This window comes from Dama dama, chromosome 10, assembly GCF_033118175.1.
Source record: "Dama dama isolate Ldn47 chromosome 10, ASM3311817v1, whole genome shotgun sequence".
NCBI classification, from domain to species: Eukaryota; Metazoa; Chordata; class Mammalia; order Artiodactyla; family Cervidae; genus Dama; species Dama dama.
The window spans coordinates 22,341,800-22,352,750 of record NC_083690.1 but is presented as its reverse complement, the minus strand read 5'-3'; the positions used below and the strand labels follow the sequence as shown (position 1 = coordinate 22,352,750).

Genomic DNA, 10,951 nt, shown 5'->3' with positions numbered 1-10,951 from the left:
CCTTCCCGGGTCGACATACCAGCAGAGGTCAGGCTGCTGGGGCCACCGGAGCAACGGCGTGCACCCCTCAGGGAACACAAGAAGGAAAGGAAGATTCACGTATGTTTAATGTGTATAAAGGCAAGGACAGTCCTGAATTCAACAGCCACGTTCTGTACAATTCATAGGGTGGGCCTGAGGGCAAGGGGCGAGACCACAGAACCCACACCGAACATGTACAAAAATAACTTACACGGCAGCCCCCACCTGCAGGGAGGATGAAGCTCTCGCCCCGGCCCCCAGGGCTGGGGGACACACTATGAAACAGCACCACGGTGCTAACCAGCGTGGGCCAAGGTGCTAGTTGCGGGAGGAGGGCGTCAGTCCAGGGGGTAGGGGCTATGAGGAGGCCTTGAGGCGGTTGGCAGCTGAGCGCGAGCTCAGCAGCTTGTCCACCATGGCGCGGGCATAGCGCAGCCGGCTGGCCAGCTCCTTGGAGCAGCCGTACTCCTCCAGGAGGCTCAGGCGGTACGTGCGGAAGTCCCGCTTCTCGTCGATGTAGGTCACGGCGGCCATCAGTGGGCACAGGATGAGTTTGGTGTGGTCCTGTGAGGAAGAGGGCGAGAAGATGGACAGAGGGGGTTATTGGTGATTGAAGACCCAGCTGCTACTGTGTGTTGGCAGGAGTAGAGGGAATATGGGTCAGCTGACGGGAGGGGGACACATTTCATTTCTTTCTACTGCTGCTGCCAAAGATGGGTCCATGCCCCCCACTCTCCACCCAACTCCATGGGCCAGCAGAGAGGCACAGACACCCCACCCCAACCTTCCAGGGCCCGGCTCACCTGGAAGAAGTTGATCTGCACACAGCCATTACTGAGGTGCAGGATGATGGCGCTGCGGGTGCGGAACCAGGTCCGCAGGTAGGGGAGCCGGGCCAGCTCGTCGCCTTCCCGAGGCGTGATGTTGGCGCCTGCCTTCAGCAAGTGCTCGCTCATGTAGTTTCGGAAGTACTTCAGGAGGGTGATCTGGTTGGCGGGTGAGAGAGGGAGTCCGGAGTTAGAGCCTGTCCCCAGGCACAGCCCTCACCCCGGCGACACAGGGCCACGTGGGCCAGCCCGCGCTCACCTTCTTTACCAAGGAGGTGGGGTGGGAGCTCACGGTGAGGTAGGACTCCGCGCCGTCCCGCTCGATGTACTGCAGGCTGTCGCCGTCACTGTAGAGGATGAGGCGCGTGGAGTCGTTGAAGAGCACCCCCACGCTGTTGTCACACAGCTGATACCCTAGTGGGAGGTGGAAGGAGACCTCAGAAAGGGGGAGTGAGGAGCAGGGAGGGCACTGGGGGCTGGAACTAGGAGGCCTGGGATGGAGACAGAAGAGTGTGGAGGGAAACGAACCCAAGAGTCAAGATAAGCAAGTGCCTGTAACAATTCAGAGGGTCACAAGCTACCCACCCACCTGGGAGAAACCTACCGAGGCCGTACTTGTCCGAATAGTCCACCCACTTGCTGACCCAGAAGATGGGGATGCAGGCAGGGTCCTCGGCCTCCTCTGGGACAGAAACAGACAAGACAACCAGTCAGGACCAGCCTCTTCCCCTCTGATCCGCTCGGGTGGCCCACACCAGGGAACTCGGTCCAGCGGCCTGAGGCCCCAGAGGAGACCAGAGTCGGGCCTCTGCCATCAAGCAGCTTAGACAGGCAGCACTGAGGCAGAAAGTCAGTGCAGCATGCCGAGTCTACTTGTGCGTCCAGCTGACCCATGCATCAAAGGCCCACTGTGTGCCAGAAGCCATCACAGGCACAGTGAGCAAAGACAAAACCCACTTCCTGGAGGCTGCATATTGGCTCCAGGGCTAGAGACCAATCAAAATAAATATGCACAGAATATGTAAGTTACTTGTAACTATCATGGTGAGAATCACTGAGTTTTGAGTGATTAAAAAATTGTAAGAGAAGCTAATTTCAGAGGTATGAAAATGTGATGTTCTGCGCATGCAATAATCCCCTCTTTTAAATACAATAAACCAGTGTGGAAACTTTATGTTAGATGGGAAGTGTTGTGGAAAACATAAGGCAGGTAAGGGGGAGAAGAAATGCACGAGTCAGGGACAGGGAGATGCTCACAGAGGTAACGCTGGTGGAAGCACGTGAAGGGGTGAGTGTGAGCCATGCAGGGATCTGGATGAAGCACGTGCTGGGGGAAGGGAACGGTGTGAGCAAAGGCCCTGAAGCTGCAGCATGCCTAGGTCTGTTATTTCCACTGTCTTGAGGCCACAGAGGAATTCCCTGAGCAGAAGAGACAGTGTGTACAGAAGCACGCAGGCAGCATATGGGGCTGCTGAAAGGTGCGGCACTTGCGGAGACAGGACAGATGAGTCACAAAAGGAAAGGAGAGGCCTGACCATGGAGGGCCTGAGCCAGCAGGCCAACTTCCCTGGGCTGTAATGGACAGGAAACGGGAGAAGCAAAGGCACTGTGGAGCCAGGGGCCTGAGGCCTCCCTGCCCACTCCCGGTGCCCTGGCCCAGTGCCCACCTTGCCTCACCAGCCCCCGTTCTGAGGGCTTGGAGGCGTTGACACTGTGCAGCTGCTGCAACATGTCAGCGAGGTGGCAGTCGACGGGCTCACTGGCCTCTCGCACCACTGGTTCCTCTTTCTCCCGGGGACGTTCGGGCATGGGGTTCTCCATGCCTGTAAAGAGAGAACGGTCATTAGTTGGGCACAAAGGCTGCAGGATTTGAGGGCCCAGGACCCCTGACCACAGCTCGAGAAGCTCTTTGAAGGAGCTGCCCTGCTCATGTGACAGCACCTGAACTCACTCGCTGATACCGCCAGAGCCAGGCCAGGCCCTGTAGACAGGCTTCACGGCCACACACAGACATAACGCTTTAGACACTCAGGCCTCTGACGCAATGCTGGGCCCTGCTGGGCACCTCTGGTCTTGAGCAGCTTGGAGCTGCCTAGTTTCAATCTAAGAATTAAAAGCATCTTCTGTATCCAGGAAAATGGGAGGGCTCAGTAAATTGCAACCCATAAGATGGCCTAACAGACATTTAATGAAAACATAAGAGGTTTTCCCCCTAAAATCTGCTTTATGTACTTATATGTGACTGAAATCTAAAAAGATACACCCTGAAATTTTAAGACTAAGTATATTTGGGTGGTGGAATTATGGATATTTTTATTGCCTTTTATGCTTAAAAGTTTAATTCTTTCATGTGCTAGCTCCCCTTGTATAATACGAAATTCTTACAATATTGAAAGATCTGAATTTTCAATTAAAAATATCTGTGCTATGATAAAGACCTCAGTTTGAAAGAATAGAATATTTGAGACTTGCTTTAAAAACTCTAGCAAGAGAATTCCCTGGCAGTCTAGTGGTTAGGACAAATTCTTTCACTGCCGTGGGTACAGTACCTAGTTGGGGAACTAAGACCCCACAAACCACAGGGCAGAGCAAACAAAACAAAACCTCCCCCAAAAAAATCTAGCAAAAAGAAGAGGAAGAAGGTGGAAAAGATAAAAACAAATATAGGCAGATGATGATAATTATTAAAAACAGATGAGGAAAAATGGGGATTTATGTATTCCCCCAAAAGTTCACTCTACTTCTGGGTTTTAAAAAATGCTTTATATCTAAAATTTAAAAAAAAAAAAGCAATCCTTTAAAATAACAATATTACCTTATAGCTCTAAGAATAAATATCCATGAGTCCATACCAACCAAATAAATGAATGGGAGAGAAGTGACAGTTCTTCCTTACAGAAGAATTTTGATTAATAGATTTAGAGGGAACAAGAAAAGGGGAAAAAAATCACCATTAGAATACCACAGTAATAACTGCTGCTGCATTCACCATGGATGTTAACATCAGTGAGCTAAAGTCTGAGAAGCAGTATTTTCTCAGAAAAGCTCCCCACAGGGTATAAATTAATCACCGAAGGGAAAACAGTAACTATGCAGTGGAGGCACCCACTTAACCAAGTGATGGCCAATCAAAGGAAGTATTAATATAACCAGAGAAAACAGCCAAAAGAAAAAGGTAATCCTTAAAACAGCAGTGTCATAACTGAAACAAATGAACTCAAAGTTGTGCTATATCCACACACAGAAATAAAGTATTCCAAGTGGCTTTTCTTGGGTTTTTGTTTGTTTGGTGAAATATAGTCTAAGGACAAAAAGAACTGCATGCATGGAAATAAACATAGTTTCATAACGTACTTTATATATGTTGAAAATTCATGTATACAGTGTAAGCAAACAAGGTTTTCATTGTAAGAGAAAAAGAAATATAAGCATAAAATTAAAGTAAAAATCCTATAATATTAAATTAGACACTTACAGATTACCAAAAGAAAATTAAAGTAGTAATTTCACAGTGGAGAAAAACACTGCTGTAAGACAAGTTTGCATCAATTTCAATTTCCTGAACTTGATAACTGTGTCCTGTGTTGTGGTTATGTAAAAGAATTGCTTTTAGGAAACATACACTGAAGTACTAAGTAATAAAGGCCAGAACGTGTAAAACTTACTATCATATTGTTTGGGACAAAAACAATACACACACTCACACACACAATGAGAGATAAAGTAAATGTAGAAAAGTGTTAATTGGTGGAGAAAAGAGGGTACAAGATACAGGAGGATTTTGTCTATTCTTATACTTTTCATATTTTAAAATAATATCAAAATAAAACATTCAAAAATGTGAATCAGAAATAGCATAAATATAAGGTCACCCCCCACCCCAGTTACGTATTTTCAAATACTCCTCTCTGAAGAGACCTAGAAACAATGGCAACCCAAGCAACGAGATGTGGTTTTGTAAGAAAATGTTCATCCTTTTAGACAGATGCGTACAGAAGTTCCTGGGGGTAAAATGGCAAGATGTCTGGAATTAACTTCAAAAATACTTCAAAGGAACAAACAAGGAGTGATGAAGCAAACATCACGAATCTTAGTAAGTGTTGAATCTGGTGGCAATGTGGGGGTCCCACATACATTGTGCTCTGTGTGTTTGAAACTTCTCAACATTTTTTCCAATGAACCATGCAGGGCGATATTAGTGATTTTTTTAAAAATGTTAAGAATTGTTCAGGCATGGCATTTAGCCACTCTCTTTTCTCAGGACATGATAGGTCTGATTCAGTCATGGTAAGGTCTGTCTTTCCTGACAGAGCTATGGGGAAAGGCATTTGCCACATGAGGATGGGGACCAAGACTGGGGCCTGTCCGACTGCACACTTGAGCTTTGGGTACCAGCCATTCATACACTGAGGCAGGCAAGACCGTCTACCCACACTCTGGTTTACCTTTATTGAGGACGGTGAGAGGCTTCCGGTTGCTGGGGTCCAGGCTACTGGGAGCGATCGAAAACCTCGGTGGAATGGTGAGGCAGGTGATGGGGAGGCGGGCAGGGATATAGCCAGAAGTGAAAAACTCGTCATTGAGCAGCTCGTGAATGGTTGGGCGGGCAGTGGGATCTGGCTGAAGCATCTTCTTGATGAGGGAGGTGGCCACGGGGTTGATGTGCTGGAGGGGAGAGGGGGAGTCATAAGCAGGATATGACATGGGACCTGGGTACTGCACCACCACCCCCGACCTGGCCTCAAATACATGTTCGGTGGCTCTAAATGTGCCAAGTTTCCACTGGCAGCTTTACTAAGTTGACAAGTTGCTCACCACTACAACAGCACTTGAAAACACAGGCTTGAAAGTCATAAAGACCTGGTTTAAGTCCCACTTCTGTCCCTTAACACCAGCTATGACAACTAACCCAACTTTTTGGGCCTTTGCATCTTCATCTATAAAGTGGAGACACAGCACCAAGCTTGGAGCCCTGGTAAGGAGATCCAACCCAGGGTAGGTCAAATGCACAGTAAAGCCTAGCATCAACTATGTACTTACTATGTACCAGCAAAATACTGTTAAGCACTTCATGTAGATGAACTCACTTAACCTTCACAGAAACACCCAAGGAGTGAAGATCTCTAGTACCATCCCACTTTTGCAGATGAGGAAACAGGCACAGAGAAGTGCCTAAGATACATCCTGAGTGAGTGGTGGAGCCAGCACCCACACCGAGACAGAGTTAGCTGCAACACCCACACTCTGAACCACTCTGCTCTGCCCAATAACTGACCCTCTGTAACAGATTCAGCCCATCTGTTCTGATGGAGATAGGACTCTTGGCTTCACATAAGACAAAGACACCAAACTGGGAAGCAGCGGAGTGCCAGACTGCTGCAGACGATCCCTCTCAACGCACTCTTGCTGGTGGTTGCAAAAGTACACCACTTTGCATTCACGGTGGTTCGAGATTCCATGAGCACTCCTGTGCGCAAGGTGCTCTAGGGCAGGGACTCCAGCTCAGAAGACTCAGGCCATTTGTCCATTGTGATCTGGCTAAAAAGTGGCAGAGCCCATCTGAACCAAGACAGTCCACTGCCAGGATAGGCAGCACTTCTCTGTCTGACCCCATGCCTGCTGTCTCTCTCTGTGTTTTACATGTCTTTTGGGTTATCTGCCCAACTGTTGAGGGCCTACAAACTCTCATCCCAAGAAAAACTGTTTCTGTGCACATATGTCAGACTCTGTATGCAATTTCAGACAGGACCCTCTAAAGCTCTTACGCTTACCCTAGAGGTGGCATTGACCCATCTCTGTCCCCACGATATGGCTGGGCTCAGTAAATCGCTTGGTGGGGGAGGGAATTAAATAAAACAAATCTAAACTTAAAGTGGTTTTAGTCACCTTAGGAATACTGTATTCATTGTTCTTGATCCGGAGGTAGGTCTCTTTTAGGCAAGAGGTCTCAAAAGGTGGCTTGCCCACTAACAAGGTATACCTGTAAGCACAAGGAGGAATTTGGCTCAAGGTTCCCAACCAAAACCCAGATGCAGGGAGGAATCCTCTCAGGGCCAGAAAGGAAGTCAGACATCTTTTGGGCATTCACTGTGACACTGGGGTCCCAGAGGACAATTTACAAGTTCACTAAGTAGCCCCAGGAGCCACAACATTGGCAGGGAGGAGCCCTCAGTAGAATACAAGTGATGAGACTGGGTTCTAATGGATCAGTGACTTTTCAGCTATAGCCTGTGGTAATCTAGGGGCCAGAGGCTGCCAGCTAACACAGAACGGGTCCAAGCAGGGGCCACTTGATCCTTCAGAGGCAGCTCCACAGTTAACAGTTTTGTACTTTAGGCTGCAAGTTTTCATTTGGGAAATTCCAATGCAAAGAAGTAGAAAAGCCATTTCTAACTCTCCAGTACCCAGGGAAACAACAAAAGGGGTAACATCTGAACAGGCCCAACTCTCTGCCTACCACCCACCTGACGGCCTTGACCCAGGCGGACCACAAGACCTCCTCCCGCCAGCACCACTCCTGGCCTAATTCTTCCTACCTAATGTTGCTTTTTAGATCAGTGGTTCTAACACTTTATTGTGCATGGAAATCACTCAAGGGTCTTAAAATCAAGATTGTGATCCAGTTAGCCTGGGTCCTGAGATTCTGCATTTCTAACAAGTTCCTAGGTGATGCTGCTGTTGGTCTGCCATACTCTGAATAGCAAGGGATTAGAGCAAGTTTGTGGAGACATTCCCTCCCTCATTCCCTGAACCCACAGCCCAGGTTGCAGGAATCCTGCAGGATATACCAATGCAGCAATGAGGCTTCCTTTGGAGGCCATCTGTCCTCTGGAGCAGCCTTTCCAAAGGCGGAAAGGTCTGCAGGATAAAGTCTGCTGGGTGAGAGGTCCAGAAAGCCCCTTGCTGAGACTGGTGGGTCCTGAGACAACTCCCAACTTACATGATGCACCCAATGGACCATACGTCCACCTCGAAACTGTGCCCTTTCTTGCTCAGCACCTCAGGAGCTATGTAATTAGGAGTCCCGCACAGGGTCTTCTTCCGTTCCCCGTCATACTCCACTTTGGTTGCCAGTCCAAAATCCCCTGGGACAGAGGGAGGAAGAGGGAGGCTCAGACGCCAGCTTCTGTTGTCTGTCAATGCAGACAGCTGGCTCAGATGTAACCATCAAGAACCAGGGTCACGTGACCTCTCAAAGCCTCTAGTCCCGGTGTACAGCAAGGCCCTCCCAGGAATCCTCCCACCATGCTGGCCCCAGGGAGGGGCCTCCCAGAGACCCTCCTCACCCTTCCCCTCAGAAAGGAGGGGTTCACTTCTAAAGGGGAATTGACAGGGATAGCAAAACTCAAATGCCTTCAGGGATTAAGCAAGTAAAATGTCAAGATGGCTACTTGGCAAGTTTGCGAGGAAGTGATGCGAAGGGGTGGGGGCTGCGGCAAACCACAGGGGATCGAAAGGGATCAGCTGCTGTTCAGTACAGCAAAGAGCTGCCCTGAGGGAATGCCACCCCTATACTGTTGCAGCTCTCGAGTGTTTAAAAGGAGCTCCAAATTCAAAATTTTATATCAAGGTTCTCAGTTTAAAAAACTGAAAATGAGGGGCTTCCGTGATGGCTCAGTGGTAAAGAATTCACCTGCCAATGCCAGAGAAACAGGTTCCATTCCTGGTCCGTGAGGATCGCACATGCCACAGAGCAAATAAGCCCACGTGCCACAACTACTGAACCTGTGCTCCAGAGCCCTGGAGCCCCCACTGCTGAAGCCTGCGCTCCACAAGAGAAGCCACCGCAACGAGAAACCCGCACACTGCAAGGAAGAGTAGCCCCCACTCACCGCAACTAGAGAAAAGCATGCAGCAGCGGAGACCCAATGCAGCCAAAAATAAGTAAATAAAAAAGATATTTTAAAAAAGTGAAAACAAATTCAAATTCTTAAAAAAAAAAAAAAATAGAAGAACACACCCCCCCAAAGTGCACCTGCAGACAAGACATTGGCTTGTAGCTCTTTAAGTTTCTGTCCTAGAGAGAGGATTCTAGAGGCAATCAACAGCCCAGACTTCCTACCATCCTCTTCCTCCCTCCCTCCTCTCCTTCCAAATTTCCTCTCCCCAGCCTCACCTCCCAGCTCCTCCTCATTCCCACTGCGCGTCAAGTGCCCCTGCAGTCCCAGCTCCTTACCTATTTTCACCTCCAGATCCTCGTTCAGGAAGAGATTGCCCAGCTTGAGGTCTCTGTGAATAACGCGGTTTCCGTGCAGGTACTGGCAGCCCAGGACGATCTGCCGCAGGTAGTAGCGGGCCTCGGGCTCCGTGAGTGCTTTCCTCCGCTTGTGCAGCTCCAGGAGAGACTGGGAGCAGGAGGGAAGGAGAAGTGGGAGTCGGTACTCAGACCGAAGGCAGGGAGGGGCTGTCATTAGGTAAAGGCAGTCAGGACCCTACTACCTATTTCTTCTCCAGGACAACTGCGATCCAGACTCTCCCCCAAACCAGGCCACAACAGTTCATTGCATCCCTATCCCACTGGCTCCCTCCCAAGTCCCTTACCTGGGACCCCTCTTTCAGCCCACTCCGGAAGCTCAGAGTCCCCAGTATCCCGGTCCCGGAACTCTTGGCAGCAACAGATCCCTTTCCTGCCCCTCCCCTCTCCCGGAAGCTCCGAAGTCTGGCTCCAACTACCCTCTGCCTGACCCATCCCCACTCCGGAAAGTGAGGGTCCGCAATACCCCTTACCTAGCAGCTCCGGAAGCCCTGGCGTTCATAAGCAAGGTTCTCCCGCACCTCCCCCAATCCACCCAACTGCTAGCGTCCAGAAGCCTCCTTCCCTAAAGGGCCCAAGTGCCAAGAACCTCTCTCCCCAAGACTTTCTCCATTTCCAGTTCCAGGTTCCCAGCAACTCTTCCCTAGCAGCTCTGAGCCCCCGGGCGCCCCTTCCCCTGCAGCTCCGCTTCCCGGCGCCCCAACCCCTCCCCCAGGGCAGCTCCAGTTCCCCAGCAGCGACACTCACCCTCCGGCGGCAGAGCTCCAACACCACGAACACGAAGTCGTTGTCCTCGAAAAAGCCGTGGAAGCCGACGACGTGCTGGTGAGCGAGGCTGCGGTGAATGGATATCTCCATGGACATCTTCTCCTTTTGGTGCGGTTTGAGCAACAGCGACTTAGGCACGATCTTGCCCGCGAACACCTCCTTAGTGTCCGCATCCGAGATCTCAAAGCACTTGGCAAAGCCACCCTTCCCCAGAAAGCGACCCCGTAGATAGCGCCGCCGGCTGCGCGGGTCGACTAGGACCTCCGGGATCTCTTTCGCCGGCGGGGCAGCCGCCGGAGCCCCGGGAGCTGCAACTCCGGGCGCTTTCCCTGGGTCGGCTGGTGCCCGCGCCAGCTTCCCTGCAGTTGCCGCCGCACTCATGTTCCTGGAGTTGCTCAGCGGACCTAGCAGGGTCCAGGCAGAGGCTTGGCACGGCTCTGCCTCTCCTCGAATTCAAACGCGGCGCCGGGAACGTTACAAGAGCCTACGCGCTACTGATTGGCCGCGGGGATTTAAAATCCAAACCCGCCCGCCGCGCGGCACTCTGGGAGCGCTCTGCACTGCGGCCGCCTTTAAACCCTCACCCAGGCCCTAGGGGGAGCTTGATTGACAGGGATCGCGGACGGAAGACACGTGGGATGCCTGGGAAACCATAGCTGGTGGGAGGTTGCTGAGACCCAGCCCCAGGAGAGGGGGAGTTCGGAGTTTCTCCTTTCTCGGCGGCAAGGGAAGCTCCTGCAGTTCGCGAGCACCTCCTCCGGGAAACTTTTCCTAGCACCTTCCTCCACCGCCACCCCGCCTTCTAGATTATAAACTCTGAGAACTGAAACCTGGCATGAGAGACAACATGGGAGAGCCCTAATATCCGCTTCAGAAGTCACCAACTCTCTTCCAAATCACCCCATAAACTAAAATCGAAGTATAAAGAGGATGCTTGCCAAGCAAACGCATCTTCCAGACAAACCCCCTCCTTTTCTCCTTCAAATAACAGTAGGGGCCACCAGCATCACTAACACCTGGGAGCTTGTTAGAAAGACAAAGCTTCAGGCCTCAACGCAGATCCCACCCCCCACCCCCCACC

At 50.7% G+C, this 10,951-nt stretch overlaps 1 protein-coding gene across 1 annotated transcript; it reads right to left on the bottom strand.

Annotated features, from left to right (window-relative positions):
* Positions 1–89: 89 nt before the first annotated feature.
* On the bottom strand, positions 90–10,880 carry PLK1 (polo like kinase 1). The gene is made up of 10 exons (XM_061153025.1): positions 9,850–10,880; positions 9,025–9,193; positions 7,789–7,933; positions 6,735–6,828; positions 5,294–5,513; positions 2,516–2,671; positions 1,453–1,530; positions 1,108–1,262; positions 825–1,007; positions 90–585 (listed from the first exon to the last, which is right to left on the bottom strand). Exons 1-10 carry the CDS (start codon positions 10,249–10,251, stop codon positions 379–381), a joined length of 1,809 nt encoding a protein of 602 aa, XP_061009008.1. The 5' UTR covers positions 10,252–10,880; the 3' UTR covers positions 90–378.
* Between the last annotated feature and the right edge of the window lie 71 nt (positions 10,881–10,951).